This window comes from Podarcis gaigeae (genome assembly GCF_964106915.1).
Source record: "Podarcis gaigeae genome assembly, chromosome: 17".
NCBI classification, from domain to species: domain Eukaryota; kingdom Metazoa; phylum Chordata; class Lepidosauria; order Squamata; family Lacertidae; genus Podarcis; species Podarcis gaigeae.
Window position 1 is genome coordinate 21,635,650 of NC_139694.1, and position 17,433 is coordinate 21,653,082.

The following is a 17,433-nucleotide window of genomic DNA, read 5'->3' on the forward strand; positions in this document are numbered from 1 at the left end:
TTCCTTTAACGGAATCCCTTGCAGCAGCAGCATTAGAGGGGCAGGCACAGCCAATCCATGCCTCTCAACCAACCAAACCATAAACCAATGCCTAACCGCAACCTTACAAGTTGTGACGATTTGCTACGCAGTAGGCAAAAAACCAAATGGCCCCAGCCAATCAGCCAGATGGACAAATTCCTACCAGGCCCCCGCTCCAAAGCAGACGACCCCATGACAGGCATAGCAAGGTCAAAGCGAACAACCCTATTCTAGGGAGGGAGGGACGGGCAATCCGCTGCACGGGCGAAAAGAGGAAGCCCTAGCCTTGTGCAAGGAGTTTTACTATTTCTGGCTGTCAATCAATAAATGGCAACATTAACTTCTTCCCAACAACAAGGGAAGCCCCAATCGCATCAGTGGCCAACAATCAATTAGCCCGCCCACCAACTTTGGAGTGTCCTGGCAGCCCCCACCGCAACACGTGCTCTCCATGAAGGAGAACACGCTTTGTTATCTACAAACTGAACGCCACATGTGAAGTTCTTTGCCATCAATCCCACCATGTGAGCACAATTCTGCAGCCTTTTTCATTTATTAGGGAGGCACTAGACTCACAACTCAAATCCCAAGTTGACCATATAAAACCTGTGCAATCCTTATTCATTGTAGGAGCTCATAGGCCTCTTACACAAGGATGTGTACAAACATCTGACAGAAGTTCCTGTTTCTCTAGAAGATATCTATTTAAATGCAGTAGGAGAGATTCCCAGGATAAAATGACACATGGACATGGAGATTAGCAAAACAGGACTGGTCTGCAAGAGAGGAAGACATCTTTACTGGCTAGTCTTCTAATACCTCATGAAGACTTCACAAGCAAACCAAAATGTGGGCCTGAAATCACAGCAGATATTTGAAAAAAGCATTGTTTATATACAAATCCATCCAAAAGACCCCAACTGTCAGATAATGTACAAGATTCAAGATGATGACTCATCAATCATGCATATCACAAAAACAACGGCCCAAAATCACATACTCTGCACTGGCTAAAGAGTTCAACAGTTGGCTCTCAGGACTGTTATACCTTAGGAGTTTGAAGTCCACACTTTAATTATTATTATTATTATTATTATTATTATTATTATTATTATTATTAGTTTGGTTTTTTTATTTATACCCCGCCCATCTGGCTGGGTTTCCCCAGCCACTCTGGGAGGCTTCCAACAAAAGATTAAAATACAGTAATCCATCAAATATTAAAAGCTTCCCTAAACAGAGCTGCCTTCAGATGTCTTCTAAAAGTCTGGTAGTTGTTTATTGACATCTGGTGGGAAGGCATTCCACAAGGCGGGTGCCACTACCGAGAAGGCTTCCTGCTTGGTTCCCTGTAACTTCACTTCTCACAGTGAGGGAACTGCCAGAAGGCCCTCAGCGCTGGACTTCAGTGTTCGGGCTGAACAATGGGGGTGGAGACGCCCCTTCAGGTATACTGGGCCGAGGCTGTTTAGGGCTTTAAAGTTCAGGACCAACACTTTGAATTGTGCTCAGAAACCCTGTCAGTATTTTTAAACATCTAAAACCAGATGCTAAGCCAGCTTTGCAACTTTTCTTTTCTTTTCCGAAGCACAAGGGATAGAAAAGGAAAGGGCCAGCCTGAGGAATAAATGTATTGCTGCCATATCCTAGCAACATCTGACTGATGTAATGGAGCCTGAAGAATTTTGACAGGAGGCCAGACATCAGCCCAAGATGCAGCACTCCCAGGATGAGAAAAGTGCAAAGGGACCAACCACAATACCAGAGTGCATGCAAGTTGTGTTACATGCCAGGCAAGGCAGAATCACCCTGAATTTACTGCACCATATAAGAACATGAAGCGCTGATTAATTGCTATAATAAAATGTTGGTTTAAACATGCACTGAAATGCATGTTGTGAAATGTTGAAAACAATGCCATTTCCCTTCTGATTTAGTATCATTAGGCAATGGAATATTACAGACACATCCAAGATGTAAACAAGTCATCATACTAGATTCATGAGAACCGTTCTGCCTATTACATATTTGAACATGGGCTTTTTCTCAATTCATCAAGGAATTTTGTAATATTATCTCTCAGAGACACATTACAATATGTGGAATTCCCACTCTAATATCTTTTATTAAAAACATACTTCTTATTTAATTAAAAGACTTTTGAAGATTAGTTTTGATTCATTTGACGAAATGGTGGATACTAATTAGAACAAACAAGGTTGGGAAGCCCCTGAGAAAGTAATAATTCTCTGCAGCAAGAAATAACAAACACGAGCAGAATATTAAGTTAATTATCCCTGTTGAAAGGTCAGAAGAAATTGTTCAATTTTCCTTATTTAACTTTCAAAAATAAAAATAAAAATCAGTTTCTTAAAATAAATACTTACCACAATGTCTTCAGGGAAGGTGTCCCGGCTGAAGGAACCGTCATCAAACATGACTTCGTAGAAAACTTGAGATGTAACTTCTTTTACTCTGCAGCTATAGTACCGTGTGTTCCTGTGTTTCGCTATGACAGTTTGGCCGGCTGAGACCGTTTTCTCGAAGGCTTTGGTTTTCTAGAAAGCAAGAATTAAACACACATTGTTATATCAGCCACAAAATTTGTCTCGCTCGTTTCAATCCACTGGGTCCTGTACATCTAAGGATTCTTTGTGTCTGATGACCAGGACTCATGAAAGACTTGTGCTCAGAGATCTGAACTGATTGCGGATTTGCTATCAGACCAAGTTTGAGGTGTTACTATTGATATATAAATCCCTTAAAAAACTGAGACCAGCTTAGAACTACGAGATCACCTTACCCTACATGTGGCCACATGACCACTTCAATTGGCACTGCTGTAGGTGCCACATAATACCCGTTCCACATTTATGAAATTGTTCACTGTGGCAGCACTTACAACTTTGGAAGTCCCTGCCTATTGAGATCAAGCACCTTCACTGTACTCTTTTTGGTGCCTGCTAAAAACATTTCTGTTTAGACAAGCCTACCCAGGTGCTTATAAGGTTGAAGTAATATTAATCTCTTTTAGTATTTTAAGTTTTTTATACAGTGGTACCTCGGGTTACATACGCTTCAGGTTACAGACTCCACTAACCCAGAAATAGTGCTTCAGGTTAAGAACTTTGCTTCAGGATGAGAACAGAAATTGTGCTCCAGTGGCGCGACAGCTGCAGGAGGCCCCATTAGCTAAAGTGGTGCTTGAGGTTAAGAACAGTTTCAGGTTAAGAACGGACCTCTGGAACGAATTAAGTACTTAACCTGAGGTAACACTGTACTTTAAAGTAGGGTTGCAATTTTTTATTGATTTTACTGTTTTATCTTTTCTAAACTGCTTTGAGGGTTGTTGTTTTTTAACAATCAAGCAATGTATAAATTTTATGAAATAAACAGATGAATGAAGGCCTTCTTTGCCACAACCACAACTGTCAGAAAGCAACTGTTTAGAAACATCTCCCTTAGCCCAAGCCGCTCACTTCTAGAGTCAAGAACTTACACAGAAAACGTGAAGCATTGTAGGTGAGCTTTTGACTGAAATTGATAAAATATAATTTGTCTTGTTTCAATTGTTTTATTGAGGGCTAGTAAACAGACGATCATTTAGCAGTTCTCATATGAAATGTACATGGGGTGAGAGAGAGTTGTGGCTTTGCTATTCCATCTGGTTCGTTTTTCACTCTCTTCCCACTTCCTAATAATCTGCAGCTGCTTCCAGGTCTGTGCAGAGGTTGCAGCGACTTCTGAAGCCTGGGGCGGGAGTCTTGTTAGAATAAAGTTATAAACTCAAACAAAAAAAAGCAGCTAGTCCCTGGCTTAGCCCCACCGAGGCCCGGGGCAAATGTGCCCACCTTCCCCCCACCCCTCTGCATGGGCCTGGCTGCTTCCCTTCTCTTGCCAAATCCCAGCTACCACCTCACTGCTTTCCTCCACATCTACCTAGCATCCATTCCATCTGGCTGTCAATGCCACCTTCATGGCTGAAAGGAGACAATACAGGATTGACAAAGCAAGAGGCTTTGCTTGGCGAGTCCTTCTTACCAGTCACACATTCAGCAATGCCTCTTGCATTCCCTAAAGAGCTCCTGAGAACAGTATTGCCGACGCCTTTACCACCAACACTAAATAGAGAAATGGTTGCAGCAGCAGCAGCATCCTATTGAAGTGACAGACTGTCAAAATGCTATAGTCATTCTGCTTAAGGTGTCTCTGAAAGCCACATACAACTCCAAAGATCTTTTTACTGATGCTAAAATCCTATGCACAGATATACATTTGTTTGCTTGCAGAACTGGAGATGAAAATCATGGCTCACAGCGGTCTGAGGATGCATGCAGGCACCTGCTTTGCCTGCAGTTTCAGAAGCATGGAATCATTAGCATGTGTCACACTGCCACACAGGCTTCTGCAATCGCCACTTGCAATCAAAATGAGTGTATCAGCTCCCAGTAGATAAAGCGTAGATTAACGAAAGCTCGTATCTATTACAAAAATGTCCAAGGGTTCATCACATTTTCAAACCAGTTGCTACATTTGGGTAGGGCCTTATGATATATACGGTGAGAAACAACCGCTTTAGGATTGCTTCATTCTCCTTTGCTCTGGGCACAGGGTAGCAGTGTGCCAGGCCAAGGAGATCTCTGTCTCATGCATTCTCACAAGCCACTGGTTTCCATCACCCAGCAGGCTGCTAATCGGTGCATGGAATGTCTGATAAAGGAGATAAATGGAGAGAGCGTCTTCCCTCTCTCTCTGCTGCTTGCACTGCAGCACTTATAACCTGTTGAAAGGTAAGACGAAGGAGGGGGGATGTGTTTCAGGTAACTACAAATCAACCCACTCACCAATCTGTACCACACACTGCATGTAGCACATTTCACTTTGTGTACAGTGGTACCTCAGGTTACATACGCTTCAGGTTACAGACTCCGCTAACCCAGAAATAGCACTTCAGGTTAAGAACTTTGTTTCAGGATAAGAACAGAAATCGTGTTCCGGCGGCACAGCAGCAGCAGGAGGCGCCATTAGCTAAAGTGGTGCTTCAGGTTAAGAACAGTTTCAGGTTAAGTACGGACCTCCGGAATGAATTAAGTACTTAACCTGAGGTACCACTGTATATGCCAACATTAATAAAGCCTATGGCTATAGCCAGATAATAAAATGTAGAGAAAACAGGAAATGTTCAAATGTATAACTGATTTAGAGAGGAAGATGATTCAAAATTAGAAATCTACTTAGCTGGGGGGGAAATGTGACATATGCAGACTGATTACCTGCCCTTTATTACATAATGATTGTAACCTTTGAGAGCAGCAAACTATTCAATACATTCGGAGAACTAAATCGCGAGTACCTACAAGATGAATATATCAAAATACTTTGAAACACCTCAGTAAATGTTTTGGATTAAACCATGTCTCATTGCTTTAACACTGCAATCCATAGTGGATTTGATTTTTAAAAGATGGGCCTTTATCAATATTCCATTGCTGATTGTGGAATCATGGTTGTATATACAGATGTGTCCTTGAAGAAATTCATATTACCTACACCTTGCCCTGTACTACTTAAATGCAAAGACCCCATTCTCTTCCTGCCAGCATGAAACCGTGGTAGCTAGGCATTGTATCTGCAGTGGTTAACCAGGGGTCACACCTAACCAGGTTTGGAACCAGAATGGCTCTTGCTGTATGGTTGAAAAATGGAGCAAGCAGTCCAAGAAGAGTCCAGGGCCCCTGATGTCCACAGATCCCGAGTTCCCCTTTCACTTCTCAGCCCTGTGCATTGAAAGGGGTAAGTTATAATGAACTATATTATCAGGAAATAAGAGCAGAAGTGGTGCAGAATTAAGCAGTGGTCAGTAGCACTTGTAGCCAGGGCATCCTTGGGCAGCTGCTAGGGCCTCAACACATATGTAGATACTCTGCCCTGCCCCACCCCATCTTGGCATTCTCAGTAGCCCCAGTCAACTGGTTCTAGCCACCATTACATTTCCACAATGTCCCTAGCATAGCATTGCTCTGTGACGTGGTATGGAATTAAAACTAAAGCTAGACCCAGCTGCCCACTGCTGTTTGGAACACTACCACCACCAGGTAAGCCTGACAAGGCCCAAAGGTGAAGGAGAGGGACCCCCAAAGGATGCTTTGCCAAGGGACTCCTCAAACCTGAATCTAATATGTTTCAATGTTGAATGTGTAAGTTTATGTCTAGAGTCCACGGATAAAACAAACACCGTCAGATGTACTGCTGGGTAAGTCTTTAATGGTTCTTGTATTTGTATAAAACCTAATAAAAATGTGTGTGTGTTTTTAATAACCTAAATCTAGAACTTCTCATGGGTGAAATGTTCACTTACTCCAATTCATCGTGAATATAATTTGATTGTTTTGGTATGAGCCACTCCTGATGCTGAGCTGCCTTCAGCCTCACTGCAGCTTTTGCAAACCTGGTGCCTTCCTACTGTGCTGGCTGGAAGCTGTAGTCCAGAACAGCTGAAAGGCACCAGATTAGTAACTGTCCCTTCTATATATCTGCCTGCACACTTGACTCTTGGTGAGTCATTTAAGGATTTGTGGATCTGCTCCCATTTTTCCTGGACCTATGTTTGCCCTACATTTCACCTGGAAAGTCTGTACTGCCCTACCTCTGGTGGCGACAGTTGCTGTGTGCAGTCCTTTGCTGGTGGAGTGTTTGGGTTTTTTTGTTTTTTTAAAAAATGCCATTAAAAGTTCAAAAAACAGTAATTTACCCCAACGTGGCGAGTGCGTTAAGAGTTTTCGATTTCCCATTCCTGGAAAAATGTATCTCACAGAAAGTGTTATTGATAAACATGTTCTAAAAAAAGATTTTCTACCACAGAAGCCTAAGAATTTATAGATGCAAAGAATGCAATTTTTGATCAGAGGGACAGCTGTTATGCAAAGAACTGAATTAGATTAGATAAACATCTGTGGCATTTTCTGGATTACTGTGCAGGCTGCGGTTTGGACAGTGCGATATCTTTTGTGTAACATGAGCGATGAATGAACTAAGGTAGTCATATAAAAATATGAGCCACAGCAAATCACAATGAAGAAGAAAGGTAATCTTGGCCTTCTGTGTGGAAATGAAATACTATGAATAAGTATTATAAAGTTTTATCTTGCCTCCTATGTATGAGGACAGAAAACTAACCTTTTCTGTTATTTTTATAGTGATTATATAGGTCCTGGAAGACCTATGATAAATAACACATGTTATGGCACTTCAGCCCTTGGAAAGAAGGTCAACTTCACAGTCCTTAGAAAAACTGGCTTAGAAATAGTTCCCTTTTGACATGATAAAGTCTCATCAAACCCACTGATTTTTATCCCTTGCTGCTGAAACATGTGGGAACAAGTAACAATGGCAGGCATGGCACTAAACCTACTGCAAATCGCTATGAGACTCTGAGTAGAAAGGTGAAGGACACTGGGACACAGGTGGTGTTTTCACCACTCCTTCCTTGTTGAAGGTCATGGCCTCAGAAGAGACAGAAGTACAGCACAAGTGAATGACTGGCTACACAGAAGGTGTCATCAGGAAGTCTGTGATTTGTATATATCAGGCATGTCCAACTCCCAAGAGACTGCGATCTACTCCCACTATTAAAAAGGCAGTTATCTACCCACTGGATTGACAAAACGTTTTTGAGTTTTGGGGGGGGAGGATTGTTCAGAGTTGCTGAGCTTTTTTGGGGGGGCTCCATCAGGATCATGCAATCGACCAGGGACGCCCCACGGTTGACAAGTAGATCGCAATCGACCAGTTGGACATGCCTGGTATGAAATGATCAATGGGGGGGGGGGCTGCAGAGTTCTGGTCTGTGCCCAGTCTTGTTTAACTTCTTTATAAATGACTTGGCAGAAAGTGGGGGGGGGGTGTTCATCAAATCTGCAGATGACAGCAAACTGGGTGGGGTAGCTAATACCTGCAAACACAGAAACCAGATTCAAAAATAATTTTGACAGGATGGAGAATGGGGTGCCAACAACATGAATTTCAACCAGAGATAAATGTGAAGTTCTACATTTAGGCAGGAAGAATCAGATGAGACTACAGTATGGGAGAGACTTGACTTGATGGCAGTACATGTAAAAAGGGATCTAGGGGGTTTAGCAGACCACAAGCTATGAATGTGTTCTGCACTGTATGTAGTGTCCAGACAAGGAGGAATGGTAGAATCCTCCAGCTTAATTTTATCCTACCTCAGAGCAAGACTGCATCCATCAGTTTAAAGTGATATAGTGTGGATTTGTCAGACTCAGGACTTGCTTTGAATGCCAGAGCTCAGCTCCGGATAATGAGATAATGAAACAATGAAGAGAGTTTCTCAAACTACATGCATTTGCTTAGAACCGAGCAAAAAGCCCTGACTTGTCTGGGCTTAGTATTTAAAACAGTAACTCTCTTTCTATGAAATTAATTTACCACTGCACACAACTATCATTCATTGCCTTTCAAACCCAGTTCATACAGTCTTGGCATTTTCTCATTGTTCTGTGACAGCCAGGAACTAGCAAGCTTTTTAACCTGGTTCAGAGACAACAACATGGAATAAAATGGAAACAAATAATACGGGAATTAAATTATGCAAATCCTTACCACATTTTGACTGATTTTGTGCCTGAAACATGTGATATAGACAACATAAGGCCAGTCATCTGGTTCCATCAGCACTCCTGCGGCATGAGCACATGTAACATGGAAAGAAGCTGGGCAACGTCCGTAGGAACACTGGATGCAGGCGCCAGATATTTTCTTAATTCTTTGTCGGCAGAAGATACATTTCTGTAGGCACAAAAGGAGAATTTCCAATTAACTTCATTTTAGCTGCCAAGCAGGTACTTCTGTTTAATCAGCTATGCCTAAATTCACACATCTGCGTTCTTAAGACTGCACACATCTCTCACACGCATTTTCAGATGCCTTTCCAAAGAAAGTTAAGCTTGGATGTGCTCTAAGACGTCGTGTATATTGAATCAGCTGTGTGAATTAGTACACAGTTAAATGCTTATGTTCAGTGGCAATTTTATCTATGTAGATTGAACTCATCAGAAACAGAGAAGAGACACTAATATAGCAGTGGGGCCTGGTTTTTTAATTAACATTTTCAAATTAGTGCTTACATTGTGAATATTGCTATTGATACCATTTTTTATATTAAAAAAAAACTGTATGTAAACCATCTTATGAGGGCAGTGTGTTTTATCTCCCCCCACTAAACGTAAGTAAACATAAATAGGATTGCACTGTTATTCTGGCTCTTAGAAGACAGCAAGGTAGATACAAGGTGGATATGTTTTGGGTCCGTATTCTGTCCTAAACTTTGAGGACAAAAAACATGGAGCTGATATCTCAAAACAAATGGGTAGAAGGTATTATATGGTAGAAGGCAGTTGTGCTCCGAGTCCCAAAACCCATCCCTCATGGAAATAAAGACACAGTGGAGACAGAATTTAGTTTAAATGTTAATGGGCAAATTTGGGCCACAACTTTATTGAATACACAAATGTGACTGGTCTTGACTTAGGCACTGGTATCAAAACTATATCTGGCTCCTGCCCCACCCTGCAGGAAGCCTGTAAGGGTAAACAACCAGCAGGGGGAGCTCCGTCAGTGTATATTGACAGGTGCTCACCCCTGGGGTCCCGGGGGTCCTGGCATGGCCCTAGCCCCTCTCCGGGCTTCGGATGAGATCCAGACCCCCCAGATTCCTTTAACCCCCTTCCTATTCATTGGAGGGACAGGTGATGGCCACACCTCCCCTCCCCACATTCCCCTAAACCAACGCCTAGCCACCAAACTTTACAAAGTTGTGACGTTTGCTAAGAGGTAGGCAAAAACTAAGTGGCCACATTGGGAAAAATTCCTACCCGGTCCCTGTTCCAAAACAGGCGACCAACCGAAGTCCAAAGCAAGGCCAAATACGACCTAATTAATGGGTGGGTGAGCGGGTGTTCAGCAGCATGAAGCAAAAGGAGGTCCCTACGTCGCGCTGCCAAATAGATACCCCCAACCTTTGCCACAATACCGATTGGCTAAAGGCCAGTGGCACCACGGGCTTGGAGCAGGGCAAGCCCCACCCACAATCCAGTTGGAGAAGAGTTTCAGGGGCTGAGCACAACATGGACCCCCTGTTAGCAGGATCCAACTTCTCAAGATAATCTATACTGTAAAGCCCCTGTTAGTATTTCACGCCTCCGATGATGCAGATGAGATTGGTGTAAACCACATGCCTGTCTGGGAAGAGTGTGGGAACGGAAGACAGCCTTATCTCTTCCGCTGTATGTACTTATTGTACTGTACTTTTGCTTTTACTTGTGACCTGTTCTTCTCTCAGAGCTGGAGAGAGAAGACACTATGCTTCCTTTGTCTGTACACAGTGTGTAAATAAATACGTAGATTAACTCTACGATGTCTCCTGCTTCTTGCTGTTATGCTAGAAGATTAGTGTGGATATATCATTTGATACATGTCACTGAAGCGCACTGGAGAAGAAGGGAAATGCCTTTTCCAGAACTGCACATATCAGAGGATGCTCGGAGTTCGGGGGCTGAAGGGGTACCCCAGGGCATTTTCCAACAGCTCCAAGTGGTCTGCTAACAGGGTAAATCAAGAAATTCAAATTGTGTTTGGAAACAAACTGGGAGTCAGTTATGGCCTTTACTCATTGGCAAAATTTATTTCGGATGGCAGATTCCAGTTAGCAGCCTGGCCATCACATTCTGAACCGCTTGCTATTTCAGAAGCAACCCCACATATAACATGCCACTATAATCTAACCCAGATGTCAGGGTCAGCCATGTGAGGCAACTGTCTCAGGCAGCAGGGTCCCTGGGGGCAGCAGATCCCTATGTTACTCTTTCTCCCCTGCCTTGTTCCTAAATTCAATCTTCACTCGCCCTGTCCTCCCTGGTGGGAAGGAGGTGTGTCCAGTTTTGGGGTTCTCTGATGCCAAAATGTCTTGGACAGGTCATGCCAGATGTTATCAGGGAATGGATCACTCTGGACAGATTGTTTTTGGAGAAGAGACTGCAGACTTGTGCACCAATCACACTGCTCTGAACCACGGACTCCACTTCAGTATCCATGTAGTGCCAGGTCTAATAACACCTGCAAGCTGCAAACCTATTTCTTAAGGACTGCAATCCCAACCAGAACAAACTAGATACCACCACTTTCATCATTGTCAACTGAACCATCTACTGGAAGTAACTCTGTCTTGTCTTAATTAAGTTTCAAATCAATTGTGTTTCAACTTATTATCCTCATTTTGGGGCTCCTCAGTAGAAAAGTAAAAATAGACCAAGCAACAAACAAATCTACCAATTTACTAAATTATATTTTCTAACATTAAGGAATGAGGGAGGTTGAGGGATTTTGCAAAACTGTAAATGCAGAAATTGCATTTGTTTTGCCATACTGCCACAGAAAAAAATGAAATGTAATAGCATTCTGTAATTATATACTTAAATTAAACCTATTTAAACCATTCTTAGGGGAAATGCAGTTAGCATGTCAAATTGATATGGATTTACAATTGATTCTATAAACTTTACATTTCCTGTTTGACACAAAAGGCAAAATGTTTTTTACTACAATGTATTCTTGCTGACTTCATACGCCTTTGAAAGCTGCAGTATCTCTGTAGCCTGCTGTTACTTTAAAAGGTAAGTGAATTTCTTCATGTCAGAGAATTAAAATACAGCATCCAATGTGTTATATTATTTAATGTTTTCTAGATTATTTATTCACAGCAAACAATCACTCACCAGAATTCCTTAAAATAAATTACCACCAATTAAAGGCAGGCTCCACTGTCCCCTTAGCCCAGGAATAGAGAACCTGTAGCCCACCAGGTGTTGTAGGACTCCAATTCTCATCAGCCCCAGCAAACATAGGCAATGGTCAGGAATGAAGAGAGTTGCAGTCTAACTACATATGGAGGGTTGCAGGTTCCCCATCCCTGCCTTAATCACAATCATCATATATTTATCCAGGGCTTTTTTTAGCTGAAATTCTCCAGAACTCAGTTACGGCACCTCTTAGGTGGGTGCCTTAGTCATTATAAGAGAACAAGGGATGCGTTCATGATGAGTTACAGCACTTCTTTTTCTAGAAAAAATACCACTGCCTTTTTCCCTGAGAGGGGCTCAAGGCAGCTTACAAATTAAATAAGAAAAGCTAAAAACATTTTTTAAATCATTAAAAAAACTGTTAAACATCAATACAGTGGTACCTCGGGTTAAGTACTTAATTCGTTCCGGAGGTCTGTACTTAACCTGAAACTGTTCTTAACCTGAAGCACCACTTTAGCTAATGGGGCCTCCCGCCACCGGAGCACGATTTCTGTTCTTATCCTGAAGCAAAGTTCTTAACCCGAAGCACTATTTCTCGGTTAGCGGAGTCTGTAACCTGAAGCATATGTAACCTGAAGCGTATGTAACTCGAGGTACCACTGTAGAATTAAAAACTTTTAAGATCCAGTAAAAAGCTACACAAAATTACAATAAAAAGAGCACAGCACCAGCCTTTTCATTAAAAGCAGTCAGTTCCCAAAGTCTGTTGGAATAAGTCCTCACTTCTTTATTAAATAATTTGCTAGTTTCTTTTTTAATAGGATCTATAAGACTTATCTATTGAAAAATGGAAGGGACTTGGCATTATGTTTCGTTCCTGAATAACAGAGCCTCTGCAGCTGAATTTGAAGCTTTTGGAATTAGAACATTTGTGCAGGAAAACAGGGAAAAAATAAAAAAGAAAAGGAGAGAGATCAATAAGAACAACAAGAATAACAAGAAATGGATAAAGTTGAAAGAAGGAACATTTGGGACATCCAGACCTGAAAGGTTTAAAGAAATAAAATTGGAGTTTTTACTCCTAATGTATAAAAATCTGGATGGAAAAAATGGGCCTTTTTGAGACAGACTCCTTCCAAGATTGGACATTCGAAATTAAAGATGACTGGTAAAGGACTATGGCTTAAATAAATTGTGGGAGCTCCAGGAAGACATCAGATGTTGATAAATTTTGGGAACGCAACCGGGAAAAGGGGGAGGGAAATTTGGAATCCAAAGGGTGTTAAACTACATTTTATTTCATGATATTTTAATCTGTAATGTATGTTAAAGGGGGGAACGCGTGGAAGGGAACAGGTCGATTTTAGGAGATGGGAAAATATTTTTAAATTGGGTCAATGACAATAAGTTCAAAATTTGGGATAAGAAATTGCTGAATTTATAAGTAAGAATTGGAATACAAGAGGGGGAGGGGAGGGGAAGTCCTGGAAAGATGTTATGGAAAACAAGATTTTAAATTTGGATGTTTTGTTTCTTATTTGGTTGTAATTGGAAACTTTTAATAAATATTATTAAATATATATATATATAAGTTGCACCTGGCCTGCAGAAAGGCCCATGAGTAGAGAAACACTTTCTGCCGTGGTTGTTACATGACTAAAGTCATGGCATGTTGGTCGTGTTCCTTTGCATATCCGTTTATCCATTGGTTTGCTCAATTCAGCACCCACAAGGAAGTGGCTCATGCTCTCGTCCAGTATAACTGCTTCCTAGTAACCAGGTTAGGTGTGTAGGTAGCCACTTCCTCCCACCAGAGTATTTCAACATAACAAAAATACTATGTGACAAACTGTTCAAAATACTGGAATCAACTCTCCTGTTACGTGGCTGTAGCAAAACAAAAGCCAAAAGCCAAACTTGGTTATGAAGCGGTGAAATGTGCATACATCACATGCCACTGTCTACTCAGACCAAAAGGCATCTCCAGCCGGCCTCCCTGGGTTGCAGGCTACTCATACCGCACTAAGCATGGCCACGATGAGGCTTTCACTGCCCGTTGGATGGTAGCATAAATGTATTCTGAACTCACAGGAACAGGTTGACAGTGTCAGAATTTCTGCTCCATGATTACAGTCATAGGATTTTTGTCTATCACATGACAGTGTATGTTTTGACTCCACAAAGTGGGAAGTGACGGAGACAGGTTGTTTGTGTTACTGTGCTGGTCCCGGGGGGAGGTTACCATGAGGCGTGGTCAAAGTCCGGTCCTGGGTCGAGGGTCTGGAGACTGTCCACCAAGGGCGAAGCGGGATCCAAAGCAAGAAGCCGGGCGTGGTCGGCAACTCTGGAAAAACAGGTCTGGGTGCTGGCAGAAACAGGTTTCCAACGTCGTTGCTCCCGCAACCTGGGACTGGGCTGACTGGCCTTTATCTCCTTTGAGGCCAGGGGCGATCCCAGCCCACGGATGACCCGCCTCTCCTGGCCTTAAGGCGAGCACTCCTCCTGAGAGAACCCAGTTCCCTCCGCCTCTCTGCCCTGAGCCTCTGCAGGTCAGGAGAGGCTGGAGGGTTACTGGACCCAGTGGCAGCTTCACCTTCGCATGACAGGGCTGGGAGAGGCGCACCTGCAGGCAATGGGCCCTCAATCACCTCCGGAGCCAGAGTGGATGCATCTGGTGTCTGCTCCTGAGGATCCGGCACAGGTGCAGGCCCTTCAGATTCAAGCCCCTGCCCCAGCTCAGCCGGCCCGAGGACTCCTGTGCAGGCTGGGACTCCTCAGGTTCAGCTTCTGAATCAGATTCCCAGGCCATCACAGTTACTGTGTTCTGTGAAGTGGGACTATTGTCCTTTTTTCTCTCTCTTTGCTGTCTGATGCTAGAGAGAGAGGGAGCCATGTTGCAGTGCTCCATGTGTGTTTATATGTAAATAAAGTAGATTAGCCAAAATGCTGAGTTGCTGAGGACTGTTACGCAAGCTGCAAAGACTCTGCGGATCCCTAAGTGTGCCAATGTCTGTTGGCATCGGTCGCTGTGATGCTCGGGTTGAAGAAAGCTTTTGAAGCTCCCGAACGATCGACCAGGAGGGAGAGAACATGCCAGTCGGGCATGGGTCTCTGCCAGGGTCCTACTCAAGTATAGGACGAGCTCTTGACAGACAAATGATCTTTCGAGCGGTAGCAAAAGGATGCCAGAATTTGCAAACCAGAGCAATGCTGCTAATTTACGTAATGATTACAGTGAACCTATATAAACAAATTGAAGTAGCCTCTTTCAAACAAATTATTATTAAAAATATGACCCTACTGTGCAAGAGGCTTTTAAGAATTAAATATGGCACCTATTGTTTTCTAAGGCATTAATGTGGATAAGTGAAGGTTTTAAAAATGCAATTGTGATTATCCATAGTTTTCTTTCCTAAACTCACTATGTTGCCTGGGCAATCTCTTTACCAGGAAAACAAAACTGTCTCCTCTAAAGTTTCTTCCTACTTCCAGAGTTGTTCAAAGTATTATGAGGCAAACATATGTCAGACCCTCCAAGTGTCCCTATTTTCTAGGGACTGCCCCAGATTTACAGAATCTGTCTCGGTTTCTGATTTGATTCCAGAATGTCCCACTTTTCCTTAGGACATCCCTATTTTCATCAGAGAAATGTTGAAGGGTATGGAGTTATATGAACCCCAACACCCAAGCCAAGGAGATAAGTAACTGAACAACCTTTAGAAGACATCTGAAGGAAGTCCTTTACAGGGAAGTTTTTAAATGTTTAATGTTTTATTATGTTTTTATATATGCTGAATGTCGCCCACCATGACAGGGGCAACCCAATCAGCTGGAAAGTGTATAAATAATAAAATTATTATTATTATATTATATTATGATGATGATGGAATAGAACATCCCTATTTTCATTGGAGAAATGTTGGAGGGTATGGCATGTGACAAGGAGCCACACCAGCTTTCTCTGTATACCATGGAAAGAGAAGGCTCACAATAGCATAGTTTTAATAGTGTGGGGACATGGAATTTTTATACTGCTAAGCTGAAAACTCCCCCCTTGAGATGCTACCATGGACCTTCTACCAGCTGCAATTTTCATTGAATAGAACCAGCAACTGGCATGAAAAAATAATATTCTGGACAGCAATCTAATGTGAGGAAGCACGAAGCAGGTCCACTCATGCATGCTATTATGCGTTCTGGATCGATAGTCAGGTGGCCCAGTGATATGAAAATGCATAGCAAACACCCCCAAAAGTAGCAAGATAATTATGATTCCTATCTATCCATCCCATTTCTGATATGTTCCTTCAAATATATAAAATTTACTCAGGGCCACAAACGTGTCTGTGTAGAAGTGAGCCTATTTAGAAGGGACGGAGATCCTGCATGCAGTTCTGAACTGTTTCCCAGGAAGTTTCTTTATGGAATTCAGTTTCATCTCTGTATTTAACATACATGTGTATACATACACAACATTAACTATTTAATAGCAGACAGCATTTTAAAACAGATTTACTGAGATGCAGCTCTGAAAGGATTAAGTTCTGTGCAATATCCTACAAGCAATTTACTTTGCTGAGGAAAAATGCAAAGAATTCCTTTATCACAAACTGGGTGCCTGCATCTCTTAACCAATAAACCTTCCATCCTTCTGAGACTAGCTAGCTTGCCTGCTGATATCAATAAGCTAAAAGATAAATATTTTCTTTTCCCCTACAAACCTCAAAAGAGATAATTTAAATTAAAAACACACACACTCCTCCCCACCAAGAGAGATGGAAAGAGTCTTGAGACAGCCAGTCACATTTAAGACTTGCATGTTCAAATATTTAGAAACAGGAATCTTGTCAAACTCAAGACAGGGAACTCTGATGGTGATACAAATATTCATATCAAAATTTCATCTACCTTGAGGCTGGCCTAGTGGCATTTCAACTATGTGCTTCAATGTGTCTTAAAGATCTGAAATAGGAACCGACCAGAGTCCCTATGCTCTGGGCAGGAGGAGGCCATGGCAAATTATATAGGTGAATGCTCTCTGCTGCTTGGTAGGATAATGTTAAATTTCTGAAGTACACGGGTAATGGCAGGGGACACTGCCATTTGTCTTATCTGCTGACGTGGAGCACATTGCAGATGTAAATATCTTATGAGTGATGTGGACAATGTGGTTTAGGAAGCCTGTGCCACATTTCTACATAATTCTCTAGTGAACCACAAAAGTCACCCGTATGTTAAGCTTAAAGAAAGATGTCTTTATGAATTGCTAGAGGTGAACAATTCATGGATCATCAACTATTTTCACAAGAACAAGCCATAGTCCAGAAGGGGAGCCTGTCACATAGCAGCTTCCTTACTCCCCCGTGATGCTCCCTAGAGAGCAATCATAAATGGGCTTTGGTCGTCCTTTCATACCCAGTTCCCCCCTGCCCATGAAGAGAAGCTACTGCATTATTTGAAGTGAGCTTAATCTTCTAGTTCATAGGAGACCTCACATTCAGATATCCATGTTATCTCCCAATCTGATCATACTCTATGATCAAAACAGCAAGGAAGGGTGAAAAGTCTCACTGAGATCTAAATGTAAAGT

At 42.2% G+C, this 17,433-nt stretch overlaps 1 protein-coding gene across 5 annotated transcripts in view; it reads right to left on the reverse strand.

Annotated features, from left to right (window-relative positions):
- KDM4C (lysine demethylase 4C) overlaps positions 1-17,433 on the reverse strand; it is a 182,725-nt gene that overhangs the window by 22,121 nt on the left and 143,171 nt on the right. For 3 of the 5 annotated variants that reach the window (XM_083718554.1, XM_083718553.1, XM_083718552.1), the window contains 2 exons: positions 8,647-8,832; positions 2,409-2,579 (listed from right to left, as the gene is read on the reverse strand). In XM_083718554.1, coding sequence (XP_083574680.1) covers positions 2,409-2,579; positions 8,647-8,832 — 357 coding nt within the window. Of the gene's footprint in view, positions 1-486; positions 2,580-7,357; positions 7,525-8,646; positions 8,833-17,433 lie in introns of those variants that run through there. The other 2 variants (XR_014559325.1, XM_083718555.1) reach the window with 2 other exon arrangements.